Source organism: Ovis canadensis, chromosome 16, assembly GCF_042477335.2.
Source record: "Ovis canadensis isolate MfBH-ARS-UI-01 breed Bighorn chromosome 16, ARS-UI_OviCan_v2, whole genome shotgun sequence".
Classification (NCBI taxonomy): domain Eukaryota; kingdom Metazoa; phylum Chordata; class Mammalia; order Artiodactyla; family Bovidae; genus Ovis; species Ovis canadensis.
Genome location: NC_091260.1, coordinates 37,075,541 through 37,093,071, shown reverse-complemented (window position 1 = coordinate 37,093,071; position 17,531 = coordinate 37,075,541). Strand labels below are relative to the sequence as shown.

The 17,531-nt window shown below is 40.8% G+C and overlaps 2 protein-coding genes across 2 annotated transcripts in view; one reads left to right on the top strand and one right to left on the bottom strand.

Moving 5' to 3' along the window:
- Window positions 1–4,043: 4,043 nt before the first annotated feature.
- Window positions 4,044–15,700, top strand: LOC138422006 (granzyme A-like). Its single transcript, XM_069556530.1, has 5 exons — window positions 4,044–4,316; window positions 7,954–8,092; window positions 9,861–10,002; window positions 10,201–10,470; window positions 12,447–15,700. The coding sequence occupies exons 1-5, from the start codon at window positions 4,250–4,252 to the stop codon at window positions 12,606–12,608; spliced, it is 780 nt and encodes a 259-aa protein (XP_069412631.1). The 5' UTR covers window positions 4,044–4,249; the 3' UTR covers window positions 12,609–15,700.
- Window positions 15,443–17,531, bottom strand: part of CDC20B (cell division cycle 20B) — a 71,899-nt gene continuing 69,810 nt past the window's right edge. Inside the window, exon 13 of the mRNA XM_069556535.1 lies at window positions 15,443–17,393. The gene's annotated coding sequence lies outside the window, so the exon portion shown is untranslated. The remainder of the gene's footprint in view (window positions 17,394–17,531) is intronic.

Here is a 17,531-nt window from a genome sequence, read left to right as displayed (position 1 = left end):
AACTTACCACAGTGTACAAGACCCTGCACAAGCTGGCGTCTCTGTCCTCACTTCACTCCGGCTGTGCCAAGATTCTTTCCTCAGTCACACACACACACACACACACACACACACACACACACACACCAGGATCTGTGCCCTCACACACACTCTCACATATGTCCCCACTCTCACAGGCACTCACACTCACACCTGCACACACACCCACTCCCCACTAGGTTTTCTCAGGTTGGCTTTAATGTTGGCTGCTCAAATGGCAACCCACTCCAGTATTCTTGCCTGGAGAATCCTGTGGACGGAGGAGCCTGGTGGGCTGCCGTCCATGGGGTCGCGCAGGGTCGGACACGACTGAAGCAGCTTGGCATGGCCTGGCATCCTCTCAGAGTCAGACCCTCTCTTAGTATTCTCCACTTCAGAACCCAGTTTTGTTCCTTTCAGTTCAGTTCAGTCGCTCAGTCGTGTCCGACTATTTGCGACCTCATGAACCACAGCACGCCAGGCCTCCCTGTCCATCACGAACACAATTTAAAAACATTTCATATGTCTATAAATTTCTTTCTTAGTAGACGTTATGCTCCATAAGGCAAAGATTAAATATTTATTCACCTTTATGTCTTATCTCCAGCATTTAGCACTGTGTCTAGCACCTCAGAGGTGTTCAATTAATATTTATGTAATGCATTAATTAATATGATTCCAGGCCTTGTCCTCAACAGCTGATTCACTTCTCTATGACCATGAAAAGAGGACAGCAAATTCAAATATAAATGCGTATAATAGCATGCATTGCTCTTTTGGAAGATATTAATTCATTGAGTTATGTAGATTTTCCAAGTTCTGACACATTCATTGCACAATATTTTAAAAATACATTTATTAATATCACTACCATCTGACTGGGAAAGTCCTTAAGTGTTGGGAAGATGTCAAGCTTGTGAGAGCAGAAACAAGTGTTTCCAAAATTCTAATTTTATCGTTAGCAACAAACATTGTCAGTTGTTTTCTCTAAAGTGACAGTTTCGCTTCATTCATATTTGAGAAACTGTCATTAAATATCAAAGTCTGAATAATCATATTTTGTCTGTCAGCTTCCTTTTTTTCTTAATTTTACTGCAGTGTAGTTGATTTACAATGTTGTATCAGCTTCTTGTTGTTTAGTCGCTCAGTCATGTCTGACTCTCTGTGACCCCGTGGACTGCAGCACGCCAGGCTTCCCTGTCCTTCACTATCTCCCAGAGTTTGCTCACACTCATGTCCATTGAGTCAGTGATGCCATCCAACCGTCTCATCCTCTGTCGCCGCTGCTGCGTAGCAAAAATGAATCCGCATTCTTTCAAATAAAAATAGTATTCCATGAAAGAGATAGATCAATTAGCAACTCAAACAATTACACTAGTGTTTTTCTTCAAAGCAACCATAGTACTTTAATGTGCAACCAACATGCTTCACACATACATTGCACACTTCCCACATAACAGAGAATATTAAGAAGACATTTACTACAGACATTTTGACAATGAATACAGTGACTATTAGTACAGTCTGATGCTACTGCACTGATTTGTGCTAAGACACCAGCAGTTTTCCCCATCATTGCCTTTGTGACATTAGCGAAAATGTTAACACACAGGTATAGAAACAAGCAACATCTTAGCGTTATTATGAAAATTAATTTAATCTCAAAGACCCCTGAAAAAGTTTCAGTAACACCCAGGGGTCCACCAACCACACTTTGAGAACTACTGGCTTACAATATTGCAAAGGCTCACTCATAACTGGAATAAATTAAACATTTTCCCAAGAGTATAAATAGGTAGCCTTAATTTACAATTTTTTTAATTTATACTTATGGGACTCTCCTGGTGGCACATGAAAAGAAACTCAACATTAGTCATTAATCATTACAGAAATGCAAATCAAGACCACAATTAGAAACTTCTTCACACTCACTAGAATGGCAATTGTAAAAAATAATACTAATAGCAAATATTGACAATAGTTTAGAAACCTGGAATCTTCATACATTGTTAGTGCAATATAAAATGATTCAGCCACTTTAAAAAGTAGAAGTTCTTCAAGATGCTAAACATAGCTAAAATATGACATAGTCATCCCACTCTTAGGTTTATGCCCTACTCCCAAAAGGAAAACATATGTCCACACAAAAACATGTACATAAATGCTCACAGCAGCATTAGTCATAATAGGTAAAAAGTAGAAACAACAAAAAGTATATCAGCTGCTAAACTGGCAAATAAAATATATTTCCATGTGATGGAATATTATTTGACAATAAAAAGGAATAAAAAGCATCATGCTAAGTGAAAGAAGTCAGTCACAGAAGACCACATATTGTGCATTTCCATTTATATGAAATGTCCAAAGCAGGCAAGTCTAAGAAGCCAGAAATTAGATTAGAGGTTGTCTAGGGCAGGGGAGTCAGGGAAAGGAGGGTAATGCTGAGTGACTGCTAATGGCTATGAGACTTTCTTGGGGAATGATAAGTGTTCTAGAATCAGATTATGGTGATGGTTGCACAACTCAAAATAGCTTGAAAGCCAGTGAATGATACACTTAAAATGAGTGAACTTGATAGTATGTAAATTATATCTCAAAAGCTGTTAAAAATCATCATGAGGTATTTCCATGGGTGGTCCAGTGCTTAAGAGCCACCACCCCCCCCCCCCCCGCCAGTGCAGGGGCACGGGTTCCTCCCTGGTCTGGGAAGATCCCACAGGCCACAGGATGACTAAGCCTGTGCTCCATAACCACTGAGCCTTCACTCTAGGGCCTGTGCTCCACAGAAGAGAAGCCACTGCAAAGAGAAGCTCCTGCACTACAGAGCAGCCCCTGCTCACTGCAACTAGAGAAAGCCCACATGCAGCAAGAAAGGCCTAGAACAGTCAAAAACAAAATCAATAAATACCTTTTTAAACATTACCATATGTCGAGGGAGGGTAAGCATATTCACATAAAAAGAAACAGAACTATATAAAATTTCCTTTAGGAAATTTTTCAGTAGCTTATAGTCAATTAAAAATTGACTTTTTTAGTCTGCATTAAAATTATTCACCAAAACCAGAAGCAGGGAATCCCACTATTTTACTGAAAATGATTCACCTTTGATGCACCAGTGATAGCTGAGAAAAAGAAACACAGGGGTCTCAGTGGGGTTTCCTTCCAAGGTCATGTGATTTCTGAAAAAGCAAGCTCTGAGTTTGAAAGCCTCAGGGTGTTAACTCTGGGGATGGCTGGTTAACAGCCAACACCCTGATCAAACACATTACTATTTATGTAGTATAATAAAGACCACATCCTCAGCTCAGAAAAAGAGCTGATGACATTTCTAATAGAAAGCATACTGAATACCGTTCCTTCAGAGACTGAGAATGATCCTTCTTAGAGTTGTTCTCCAATATCGGAACAAAGTAGCGATATCTGACTTCCATTTTCCTTTCTTAGCTAAATCCAGAAAGAAGGAAGGGAGAAAGTAAAGGAAGGAGGGAGAGAGGAAGGGAAGGAAGGAGGGAGAAGAAATTCAGATACTCTCACACGTCTAAAGTTGTAAAATCAAACCGTCAGGGAAGCACAATCAGAGGCCAGCCTGGAAAAAACCAGTGCTCCCTAACCCCACCAGCCTCTGTCCCCACCTGCCAGATTCCAGATAGGGGCACAACAAATTACCTCAACAAAGTGGAGAAGGAAAATCCAGGCACGAGCTTATGAATAAATAAGATTCCCTCCTACATTTCCATGTGTACTTGGCCGATTCATTCTTGCAAAATCCTCGGTGATAACTAAAAAGACATTTGGCTAGTGACTAATTTTTAGGTGACCGATTTTAAATCTCTGATTAAAAACTATAAAGAGCTTTCATTTGTGATAGGTAATGGATAGAGAAGATAATGTTGCTGATGAAAACTAGAATGCTCAAAATCTCAGTTGAAACATTTGAGGTCTCTTCTTGTATACTATTTCTGATGGCAACAAAGCCCCATAGTCCCCGCCTGCCACGGATTTACAACCCTCTCCCTACAGAGGTCCTCGCCGAGGGGGGTCACACCCTCTGGGGAGGAGCGATTACTCACCGTTCTCACTTGTGGGGTTCCTTTCCCTAATGCCTAACTTTGAAATGGGAAAGATAGAAAAGAAAGGAAACCACATCCTTTGTACTCTCAGTGTATAAATAAGAGCTAGTCAAGAACTGAAAACAGATTTCACATTGATTGATGTGGGGACACCAGCCACAATGAAGAACTCCTCTATCTTTCCGGCAGCCACTCTCTCGATTGTCGTTTTTCTCCTAATTCCTGAAGGTAAGACTGATCCTGGTCATTTCCACTATAATAAATTAAGTAAAATGGAGTAGACTTTTTGGCAATATTAACTAAGTGTTCTAAGAGGAGGTTTTTTTCTGCAAGTCTTAACATTCTTCCTTGGATTCTACATATATTCTTTTTTAAATTTTTATTCATTCATTTACTTGGTTGCACTGGATCTGGGTTGCGACATGTAGGATCCTAGTACCCAGACCAGGGATTGAACCCGTGCCCCTGCATTGGGAGCACAGAATCTTAACCACTGGGGCATCTGGAAAGTCCCTCTACATATATCTTTATTTTAGAAGGAAAAATCCTTCTTTCTTCTTTATAATTCTTTTATAAAAGATAATGGAACCACCAGTGCTGCCAATGTGTGGCTTGCAAATTGCCCAAAAGGACTGTGAAAACAAGTAATCAAACAGACATAAAGCTCTGAAATTAGGAAAACAAATAGCACCTTTCAGGAAAGGAATAGCGACACCTCAGCCTTTCTTGCTGCAGAAAATCAACTGTACTTCAATAATCCATCAGTCTTTAAAAAAAACCTGACCTAGATGTACCCCCCAAGTCAAAATGATTCAAATATTCATCATTATTTCTCTAGGCTAGTATGTCCTTGGGAATACATTAGGACACGGGGAGCATCGACTCTTTGGCAGTGCTGTAGAGTTTTGTATTAAGTGTATTCTTTGATGCACTAGGTAGTAACCAACTAGCCTGATTTTATGTGAGCTGCACAGGCATTAGTTTAAAACGCTGTAAAATTCATGGGATTATCTCTAGAAGGGTAATAGGGTACAATAGCCCTGAGTAGCTCTAGAAATTCCCTAAAATCTTTCTAGGCACTGATAACAACTCTGGGGCTAGGCTGAACTGTGCCAACAAGTGTAGAGCTTGGGTTTTCTCCATGGTCTGGCAGTTTTTGGAGGTGGAAATAGTGGACAAGGGCTGATGGAACCTATCTTACCAAAAATTCCCAAGGAAGATCTCTGCATCTAAAAATAAGGAGAAATTTTAGAAATAATAAGGTTGCAGGAAATTAGAAACAGAAGAATGGACAGAATACTATTAATATAAGCATGGGCTTCCCTTGCGGCTAGGATGCTAAAGAATCCACCTGCAGTGCAGAAGACCTGGGTTCGATCCCTGGGTTGGGAAGATCCCCTGGAGGAGGGCACGACAACCCACACCAATATGCTTGCCTGAAAAATCCCCGTGGACAGAGGAGCCTGGCAGGCTACAGACCATGGGGTCACAAAGAGTTGGACATGACTGAGCAGCAGCAAAATATAAGCGTGTTCCAGCGACTATGTTAGAGCATGTTATTGTTGTTTAGTCACTAAGTCACGTCTAACTCTTTTGTGAACCCATGGACTGTTGCCCATCAGGCTCCTCTGTCCATGGGATTTCCCAGGCAAGGATATTGGAGTGGGATGCCATTTTCTTCTCCAGGGGATCTTCCCGACCCAGGGATCAAATCCACGTCTCCTGCATGCAGGCGGATGGACTTCCCCCACTGGGGAAGCCCACGTCCTACGAAACACTGAAACCAAGCAGATTAAAAAAAAATCCAATCATATCTTTTCTTCAAAGGAAACAGCAAATGCTAATTACTCTGTTTCCTTCAGTCAGAGAGAGTAGTATGGGTTCCCAAATGGAACAGACACAGCAAAGCAAGATTTAATCCTCTAGACAGGTTGTCTCAATCTTTCTACACATCAGAATCCTCTGGAGACATTGAAACAATATTGACATCTCAGCCCTGGTCCTATCTGATTTTAATTTATTTTGATTCTAGGTAGGGACCAAGAATTGCTAGTTTTTAAAGCTGTTCACCTGTTCTAATTCCTCTTCCTGAATCCTAGTTTGTGGGAGATGAGGACTTTTTTCTGTGCTCACCAATCACAGGACTCTGCAAAATGAAGTATTGTACTGAGTTTACAATTTCTACAGCTCAGACAGTCCAAAGACGCATCTTTGGAACCCATCTCTTCATGATATCCGTCAGGAAAATTGAGATGTAGGTGAAGTTCTATTTGTTTCGCTAAGTTCCTTATCCTTTTACTTCTAGAGTCTAGGATTTCCCCTTCCCAACTCCCTTCTGGAAATGAGAGCCCTTCTGGACACCCATTTTCCCTGCCCCTCTCATCATTTACATCTCATTGTAAATCTGGCAATAAGTTGGCTTTATTAATAGAGAAACAGGCACAGTACCCTACTGAGAGAACCATGAGTCCTAGTCAATGGTCAGGAGCAATGCTTGAGAAGAATCCAAGAACATCTGGTGTAGAAGGTGGCACTGAGAATATATCAAGAGGGCACAACAACCTTTCAACCAACAGGGATGGTTTACCTTGTGCTTCCATCTCAGTTCAGTTCAGTCACTCAGTCATGTCTGACTCTGCGACCCCATGAACTGCAGCATGCCAGGCCCCCCTGTTCATCACCAACTGCCGGAGTCTATCCAAACCCATGTCCATTGAGTTGGTGATGCCATCCAACCATCTCCTCCTCTGTCGTCCCTTTCTCCTCCTGCCCTCAGTAATGTCTCTGCTTTTGAATATGCTGTCTAGGTTGGTCATAACTTTCCTTCCAAGGACTAAGCATCTTTTAATTTCGTGGCTGCAAACACCATCTGCAGTGATTTTGGGCTTCCATTTCACTTTTCTCTAATAGTCTCTACTCTTGGTCTATCACCAAGGAAATTTGGCTAAAGCAGAATTCTCTCCTTATAGCATCTTCTCACTTCTCTTCATTAGAAAGGGGCTTAGATTAAACCACGTGGTTCAGTCTGGAGATTGAAGAAGAGTTTCAGGTGCGAAAGACAGTCTCTCAATTTATGAATGAGAAGGGTACAAATTTCAATAAGGAAAAGACTCATGATGACCAAAAAACTCATGCGTACAGTTACAGCTAAAAGGTGCTAATGCCAGTTTGTAAGCTGTGGTGTTTTGCAAGAGCTCAGGGTGAAAAGGGAGGTTTTCAAGCTTATAAAAGCAACTCTGCTTCCCCCAGATTAATACTTAGCCAGAAAAGGGGAGGGATGGGCAGACACCAGCAGTTCCTGTAGCACCAGTTACTGGTATAAACTCATGCACAGTTGTCTGCCTTTTACAAGTCCTGAGGCCTGAGGCCAGTGGCTGTGACAGATTTCCAGCCTGATAATCCCTGGACCTGCCAATGGCATGGCTTCTGTGGGTAAAAGAGCGAGACCTCTCAGACTCCAACAGGAATGGGATTTACATTCAGGTGTCTGATCTGGGCTCTGCCAGTGGCTCCACGGTAAAAAATCCGCCTGCAGTGCAGGAGCTGCAGGCAACACGGGTTCGATCCCTGGGTCGAGAAGATCGCCTGGAGGAAGGCATGGCAACCCTCTCCAGGATTCTTGCCTGGAGAATCCCATGGACAGAAGAGCCTGGCAGGCTACAGTCCATAGGGCTGCAAAGAGTTGAACATGACTGAAGAGACTTAGCAAGCACGCCCACATCTGAAATTGACATGAAGGGGTGGAATATGCTCTCATCCCTCCTCCTCTCTATGTGGGAAAAGCATGTCTAGCCTTAGAAACGTGATTATAAGTAGAGCTCTTTAGGGTGGTCACTGATATGACTTGTCTTCGTCTTTTGAATAGATCTCTGTGAAAAAATTATTGGAGGAAATGAAGTGACTCCTCATTCAAGACCCTACATGGTGCTACTTAAGGCAGAAAATATCTGTGCCGGAGCTTTGATTGCCAAAGACTGGGTATTGACTGCAGCTCACTGTGACCTGTAAGTTCTTGGGTTTAAAAAAAAAAAAAAACTTTTGTGGAGATAGTCTAACTTGGGGGAATATCAACAAAGAGAGTAAATATCATTAAAGCCACAGGATCTTCACAGCATTTACATCTTTGGCAGCTTGCTTTAAAACCCCAAAAGGGAGTTGAGGCCAGACTCAGCCCCAGAGAATCAGACCAAAGAAGAAGCAGCATCCAGAGCACTTTTGAAAGATCTCCTCCAGAGTCACCAGGCTCAAGGGCTGCAAGTCTTGGCTTCTGGTCTTGACCTCATGATGGTGCAGAAAGGTGAAAAATTTCAGTGTGCCCTCAGGGACCTGAGCACCACTGTCAAGTAGAGAAGGCTTCTTTTGAAAACCTTCCTGTTTTCTTAAAACTTTTCACACCTTCAGCCATTTCATAACCATGGTCAACCACGGCCTTCAAACCTCTTTGAGGACTGATCTTTTCTTCCCTCCCTAAATCAAGCCTCTAAACTTGGGCTGTCCATTATGACAGCCTCTAATCATGTTGGTTACATGCGTTATCTATAGTTATATACATTTGCATTCATTAAAATTAAATCAAAGGACAAATTTAGATCCCCGGTCTCACTGGCCACATTTCAAGTCCTCAGTAGCCTACATGTGGCTCCATATTGGACAGTGAGGACTTATAGAACATTTCATCATCAAAGTATACTCTACTGAAAGCACTGTTCTAAGGTCTAAGTGAAACTAATATCAGCTGTGTACTGGAAAAACAGCAGTGTGAATATATTGTTGGTGTAGTTTATACTAAGTTATGAATGATAATGGCCTTCATCATTAATACATCAGAGAGTATCTTGATTTTATTAACCAAAATGAATCTTCAGCATGGAGTAAGAAAAGGAAGATCCGAAGGGGCCCCCCCTTTAGACCACCTTTCCCTCAAATATACACACTCAGTGCCATGCACATAGGGTTTTCCATTAAGCAGTCTATTTTTGAAAGTTTGCCCATTTAAGATAAGCTTGTTGTCCTCTTACTAAGATTTCTTCAGTGCGTCAGTTCTACAGCTACATAGTGTCTTTTGCTTTTGTTGCTAGACCACTGAGACTTGTTTTCCAGTCATCTGCAACCAGATTCTCTATTACAACCAAAGGAAGGTTGAGGGGACAGCAGTATAACTCCAACAGAGATCCCAAGACTTGGCTTGGCTACCATGGAATTCTCTTTTTTTTTTCAATATTTATTACATATTTATTTTAATTTTTGGCTGTGCTGGGTCTCCATTGCTGTGAGCAGGCTTTCTCTAGTTGCGGCAAGCAGGAGCTACTCTCTTTGCTGTGTGTGGGTTTCTCCCTGTAATGGGTTCTCCTGTTGCGGAGCACAGGCTCTAGGGCCCACGGACTTCTGTAGCCATGGTGCACTGGCCTAGCTGCCCCGCGGCATAGGGGACCCTCCCAGACCCAGGGTGCAATCTGCGTCCACTGCACTGGTAGGCAGACTCCAACCACTGGACCATCGAGGAAGTCCCCCATGGAATTCTCTTATCATTTGATTTTCAATGAACCTAGTTCAGCTTGTTATAAATAAGCTGCAGGTCAGCATGATGACAATGATAAATTCATAAACAATTCACTTTTATTCTTAAAAGTATACATTTTTTTCTGAGTCACAAACAGGTATTTCCACAGCAAGCACATTTATAGATGGCACAATGAAACTGATCAGCCCATAATATGCTTAGCTCCTGTTTTAAAGAGTTAACCAAATTAACAGTATTGCATCTGTTTTCAGGAACCAGAAATCCCAGATCATTCTTGGGGCTCACTCAATAAGCAGGAACGAGCCTGAAAAACAGATCAGGGTCTTTAAGAAAGAGTTTCCCTATCCGCGCTATGACCAGAACACACATGAAGGCGATCTTAAACTTCTAAAGGTACAAACCTTTGATTTTACTTTTGATTGATTCAAAAGTCATAGAAGCTCCTACAGTCTGGCTTCTGACATGGAAATCTTTTTTAGTGGCCTGATAACTGTATGAGAGGGTCCCTGGCAGTTGGGCTAGAACTTAAATTTTAAAAATGACATTTTTATTATCTTGTTCCATTAACTCTTTTTGCTTGCCCTCCAACAGCTGAACAAAACAGCAATACTTAATAAAAACGTGGCTATCCTTCGGCTCCCCAAAGTGGGCAGTGATGTGAAACCAGGAACTGCATGTCGAGTTGCAGGGTGGGGACAGTTTAACAACAATTCCCCTAAGTCCGATATTTTGAGAGAAGTCAATGTCACCATCATAGACAGAAAAATCTGCAATGATCAATCACACTATAATCATCACCCTGTGATTGGACTGAATATGATTTGTGCTGGAAGCCTCCGAGGTGGAAAAGACTCCTGCCACGTAAGTAAAATAAGATCCCAAACTTGAGCTGTTGGGTTAAGTCATGCAGATATAGAGAGTGTGACGTCATGCTTTGTGTTGGCTTCTACAGGGTCCTAGTGCTTTTTAAAAGAAGTCTGATAAAACTCCAGTCAAATAAATTAATGTTCTCAGCTCAGATGAGTTGTTCATCAAAAATAACAAGTTCACTGCTCATGCCTGGGTTGAACTACTTGCATATTCTTAACTTTATATCAAAAACCACTAAGAAGCAATCTTTTCTCATTTTTCATATTAACGTATATAGATCTAAACTGAAAAAAAAAATATGTAACACTCAGGAGAGCTGAAGTCAGGGTTCATCTAGGGCCTTCAGTGCCTTTCCCCATCTGAGCACCCCCTAATAATTCCTCTGCCATTTAGCCAGGTAAGTTTGAAATGCCTGCATTCCCAAGACTGACTGAAGATCTTGGAGTAAATTGCATAGCTTCCTAGCGCCGAGCTCGACCTTTGGAAACAACTTCCAAGCACTCCATACCAGAGAACATGCAAGCCTCCCTCTCAGTGTGCCCTGAGAAGGGCTGGGACAGGTCTCTGCTTAAAGATAGGGGTAGAAGAACATTTGACTAAGGTTTAAGCCCTGAGCACTGGTTTGTCCCTTCTCACCTCACTGGGATGGAACTGCACTCTCAGAACCTTTCGTTTGCAGAATTCCAGGTACAAGCCTCAATGACTCTTCATTGAGCAACACCAGTCATCCCTAAAGCCACAGCAGGGAAACAGCCAATCGGGTCTCTAGACTTTAAATATCTTTAAATATGCTGATCTAGAGTTTCTTGTGGCTTCCTTTGTGGCACAAATCCACCTGCAATGCAGGAGACCTGGGTTTGATCCTCAGATTGGGAAGATCCCCTGGAGAAGGGAAAGGCTACCCACTCCAGTATTCTGACCTAGAGAATTCCATGGACTGTATAGTCCATGGGGTCACACAGAGTTCCTGGAGAGAAGGCAAGGTCACATACTGGGTAGTGCAGTCACAAGGATAAAGCATGACTTACAGCTGACTGAAGCCCCCCTCCTAGGGAGGGAGCTCTGAAGTATAATCACTGACTTCCAGGAGCATCCATCTAGCATCAGATGCTCAAGAGACTTAGGAGGAAGGGCAAAGAATAGTGCAAATTCCACAAGAGTAGTACTTTTCATCTATTTTGTTCACTGATCTAGTCCTAGGGTCTAGAAGACTGCATGGCACCTGGTAGGTACTCCATGAATATTGACTAAATGAACAGTGTTTGCTAGAGAAGAATGGCGTTTGTGGGAGTTTGAAGGAATGGACCTCCAAGGTCTAATTTTAATATTCACTGAGCCTATGATAAGGTGATAGACACAAGCTTTACCATGTAATTTTCTCTTCAATGGTTACTGTATTGATGAATTGATGAAGTTTGAGTCTTTCACATTCCATATGCTCTTAAGAGGTATGACTTCTTTCATTAAATGTTTCTTTCTCATTAAAAAAAGAGAGAGATTCAAGGGAGCAATTTTTGTTTGAGAAGGTGAAGAACGAGTTGCTTTGGTTTTGTTCCTTTGAGAAGACAATTAACTCCCAGAAGAACTAGAAAACATAGCTTTTATTTTTTGCCTCAATGGCCCATCTGCATTTGACTGTTTTATGCTTTGAGTTACTCAGCATTTTGAGAAAATGACAAAAAGGAGAGTTTCTAAATCAGAGAGTTTGTCTCAAAATCACTGGATTCCACAAATAATAATTCAAGTTTCGTTTCAATTTTCACTGCTTTGTAAACAAATCAAGAAAAAAAAATTGACTATATCATTGAATATTCCTCAACATTTTGGTTTGTTAAGCACTCATCATCAAGTAAGTCAAGGTTGGTCTTAACTTCATGTTAAATGCTTCACATTGAATGGCATTTCTTCCATGCTGCTAGTGGTCACACTTGATGCTGATCTCCACCATTCCTCTTGTTTTCCCCAAGGGAGATTCTGGAAGCCCTCTGATATGTGAAGGCACTTTCAGAGGCATCACTGCCTTTGGCATTCCGAAGAGATGCGGAGACCCTCGAGGGCCCGGCGTCTACATCCTTCTCTCAAAGAAACACCTCAACTGGATAGTTAAGACTATGAAGCAAGCAGTTTAGATACTTGTATTTCATTTGCTGTATTGAAGTATAGTTGATTTACAATGTTGTATTAGTTTCAGGTGTACAGCAAAGTGAATCAGAGTTACACATATATCCTCTCTTTTTTAGATTCTTTTCCTATATAAGCCATTATAGAGTATTAAATAGAGCTCCCTGTGCAGGTTCTTATTAGTTACCTACTTTGAATAAACTGATAGTAGTATGGATATGTCAGTCCCAGTCTCTCAATATATCACTCCCCCCATCCCTGATAACCTTAAGTTTGTTTTCTACATCTGTGACTCTACTTTTGTTTCATCAATAAGTTCATTTTACCCTTTTTTTTTCGATTCCACATACATGTGATATCATATGATATTTGACCTTCTGTATCTGACTTACTTCACTAGTATGACAATCTCTACGTCCATCCACATTGCTGCAAATGGCATTACTTTGCTCTTTTTATGGCTGAGTAATATTCCATTGTATATATGCACCACACCTTTATTATCCATTCCTCTGATGGACGTTTAGGTTGCTTCCATGTCCTGGTGATTGTTAAGTGGTGCTTCAGTGAACATTGGAATGCACGTATCTTTTTGAATTATGGTTTTCTTCAGATATACACCCAGTGCTGTCATTTCTTAATTTCATTATAAATAAAATCAACTTCTATCACTGTACTTGTCTCCTATAACATATAGCAGGCAGATATCCACCAGCAAAGTGGAATAGAGTAATATAGAGATCTTGTGGATAACGCAAGGGACAGGTCAATGGACCAGGGTCACCCGTGTCATCCATGTGACAAGTGACATGCAAATTTGACTTGAATTATTCACTTCACTGATTCAATGGGCCAGGCCCAGCAGGAGGAACACTAAGGTCAGTCTGTCTAGTAACAAGTACAGTCAAGGGCCCAGCAATTCTGCAAGAAACTAGTAACAAGTACAGTCAAGGGCCCAGCAATTCTGCAAGAAACAGAAGCAGCCAATCTGGAGCATCTGGATTAAAAGGAAATATTTGCCCTTCACAGGCCATTGTTCCACATCAACACCTGCTACTCAGATTTATATACAAGAACCTGAGCCCACTGGGAGAAGCAGAAACAGGAAATTCCTTAGAGTATTTTTCAAAGCAGGAGAGAAATGGAAATTAAAATTCTAGGGAATATTAACAAGGCACTTAGCTAGAAAAAGTCAGCCTCCTTTCTCAGTAGTTTGAATTTAAGCTTTGGGTTAGCTAGGTGATTTCTTGGTTCTCCTCGTCCTTGAGCCTGGGTAGGTACAATCAACATGGTTATGGTGGCTGCCATCTCATACTAGGGAGTGAGTGCTGAATCATGGTCTGAAAGTTTCCTTTGGGAGAGAAACCAAGATGTTCATTCAGCATGCTGAACATAGTGGATAGTCATCAGCCCAGTAGCTGCATCAAGATGAGATTATATGAACAGATTCCTTTGATTTCCATCAGTTCACTTTGGAATATAAATTTTATGTGTGTGTATGTATATATATGTAAACATATACATATAAACACATGGTATGTCCAAACTAAGAACATGCAGCAACACTGAGACAGCTTCTTAAAACAAACGAAAGGACATAGCTTACAGACTGACCAAAATACTGGTCCACTGGTTTTCAACCATGGCTGCCCATTAGACTTACCAGGCTCTTTAAAATGACCAATGTCTATGCCTCACTTTTATTTTTATTATTTTTTTTATTTTACTTTATTTTACTTTACAATACTGTATTGGTTTTGCCATACATTGACATGAATCTGCCACGGGTGTACACGAGTTCCCAATCCTGAACCCCCCTCCCACCTCCCTCCCCATATCATCTCTCTGGGTCATTCCAGTGCACCAGCCCCAAGCATCCTGTATCCTGTATTGAACCTAGACTGGCGATTCGTTTCTTACATGATAGTACACATGTTTCAGTGCCATTCTCCCAAATCATCCCACCCTCTCCCACTCCCTCTCCCACAGAGTCCAAAAGTCTGTTCTATACATCTGTGCTCTTTTGCTGTCTCGCATACAGGGTTATCGTTACCATCTTTCTAAATTCCACATATATGCATTAGTATACTGTATTGGTGTTTTTCTTTCTGGCTTACTTCACTCTGTATAACTGGCTCCAGTTTCACCCACCTCATTAGAATGATTCAAATGTATTCTTTTTAATGTATGCCTCACTTTTAGAAATTTTTATTTAATTTGATGAGAACCAGGACAAAGTGTTCTTTTTATGTTTCCCCAATGATTTTAATATGAAGCTGGTGATAAGAGCCCTTATATTAGAAATGAAACCTCATGCTGATATCTAAAAGAGATAAGAGTCACTAGGATGATATTTTAGATGTCTGCTATAATCCATAATTAGGATTTTAATAGCAATAAGAAGATAGATGGAATATTCTCTACTGGCAACATTTATTAGAGATTTTGAAGTTCACTTAAAAATAGTTGTGTGAAACTCTTGTTCATTGCTGGTGGAAGTGTAAACTGGTAGAGTTTCTTAGGAAAATTGACAGTGTCTATTAAAACTGAATAAACACATATGCTCTGACTTAACAATTCTTACTCTTGGGTATAGTCCAAACAGAAATGAGGGCTTTCCCCACCAAATATGTGTTTGAGAATGTCCATAGCAACTTTATTCTTGAAAGTTAAAATTAAAAATAAATGTCCACCTATAATAAAATAGAAAAACAATTGTTGTATATACAATGTGATATTATTTAGCAATTAAAAGACCAAACTATAGTTACATGCAGCAACAGTAACTACTCCTACAAATTTAACATTGAATAAAAGAAACCAGACTCCACATAAAAGAATATTTACTGTATTATTACATTTATTGAAGATTGGCAAAAAGAAAAACCAATTCATGGTAACCAAGGTTGGAATAGTGGAGGGGTGTTGACTAAGTGACACAAAGAATCTTCTGGGGTAAAAGAAATGTTCCCATCTTGATCTGGATGATTTACTCATAGATCTTGATCTTAATCTATTCATAAATTAAATACATTAAGCTATACACTTAAGATTTATATCCTTTATGTGAATTATTACTCAATAAAAATTTTATACTACACAATTTTTGTAGCTAAATCTTCTGTTTTGTGTATTGTCTGAGTTCATTTTTTCTTTACTGAAACCATATTCCAGACTTCCATAAAACTAACAGCGGTAAAAGATACATTGTTGTTTTTCTTAAATGAGAACCTTGTTCACACACCAGTATTAATTGAGAGAAGTAATCTTTGGTCCTTTGGTCATGTCTTAGTCTCATGAGATTTTTAAGAGAGATGTAACCATATCAGAATGGTGGGGGAAACTGGAAATGGTCTCACCGTTTTGCTCCTTTCCCTGCTAAACTTTTCCTTATAGTTTATACTTGGCTAAATAAGATCAAATGACAGCCATTATCTTAAAAAAGAAGAGTGTGCATTAGAGGGATGTATCACATTTGCACTTTTTGGTGACCTAAAATTTTGTAAGGTAAGAATTACTAGCACTACCAAGCAGATTTTCTGAGTTTAAAAACAGGGTAAAGAACAGAATACATTGTCAATTTATCAGGAGAGTCCTAATACTCCTTGTATTTACTATTCCACTTTTCAATTATCAAGGCATTATTTGGGCTTCCCTGGTGGTTCAGAGGTTAAAGCATCTGCCTCCAATGCGGGAGACCTGGGTTCGATCCTTGGGTCGGGAAGATCCCCTGGAGAAGGAAATGGTAACCCACTCCAGTATTCTTGCCTGGAGAATCCCATGGATGGAGAAGCCTGGTAGCCTATAGTCCACGGGGTCACAAAGAGTCAGACACGACTGAGAGACTTCACTTTCACTTATTTGGTATTATTTTTTTGAAGAGAGATATTAAAGGAGTGTGTGTGTATTAGTAAAAGCTTATGATAAAGTAAATAATTTAATCAACATATGTTAGTTGACACACGCAAAACATTCCAGAGGGCACCAAAAAATATAACATGTGCTCCCTCCACTCCTCAATACAATTTTGTGAAAGAAATAAGCATGCTGAAGTTTAAATAAAGATTCCCATACTAATAAAAGATTTTTTAAACAATTAGAATAGTTATAATAACACAAAGTAGGTGACACAGGCTGATACCAAGAGTTCAAAGCCAGGTAACATTATTTCAAAACACTTCCTGGAGAGGATAGGACTTAAGTGAAGGTACAGAGCAAAGGAACTGAGGAACAGGAATTCCAGACTGGATGAGAGCTCCAACAAAGGCATAAGGCAGGAAATCATGACAGCCCAGCGATAACACAGGAGGTGAGTGAACCGTTAAAAAGAACAGTGACCTGATGGAGCTTCAAAAAACCTTAGCAGCTATCAAATCCAAAGCCCTGTTTGCACATGTCGTGGCATACCCAAGGTCACTCAGTAAGTTTATGGCAGAGCCTAGTTAAGTATAGGTCCCCTAACTTCGGATTCTGGGCTCAGATTCCAAGGTTGAGGTCAAGGGGGTTAGATAATGGGGAGTCACTGAGAGTTTATGAGCAGGGGACTGGGAGGATCAGCACAGTGCTTTTAGAAATTAAACCTAACAGTAATGTGGAAACCCATGAGGCAATTGCCACAAATTGGTCATCAGGTGTGTAGGATGTTACTGCTGCTGCTGCTGCTGCTAAGTCACTTCAGTCGCATCCGACTCTGTGCGACCCCATAGACGGCAGCTCACCAAGGCTCCTCCGTCCATGGGATTTTCCAGGCAAGAGTACTGGAGTGGGGTGCCACTGCCTTCTCCGAGGAGTTACTAGGGTGAAACAAAAGATAGAGAACAAGGAGAAAACTGAATAACCAGGAGGCTCCCTGAGTGATGGGATGACTAGGGTAAGAGGAGATCATGAGGAGAGAAAAGGGAGTCTCAAGGAAGTCCTTGTCTGGAGGAAAT

Bases quoted from the DNA above. Each gene is read 5' to 3' on its own strand.
- LOC138422006 (XM_069556530.1), top strand. From the start codon at position 4,250: ATGAAGAACTCCTCTATCTTTCCGGCAGCCACTCTCTCGATTGTCGTT. The intron at 4,317-7,953 runs GTAAGACTGATC...TCTTTTGAATAG, and splicing joins TTTTCTCCTAATTCCTGAAG to ATCTCTGTGAAAAAATTATT. The intron at 8,093-9,860 runs GTAAGTTCTTGG...ATCTGTTTTCAG, and splicing joins ACTGCAGCTCACTGTGACCT to GAACCAGAAATCCCAGATCA.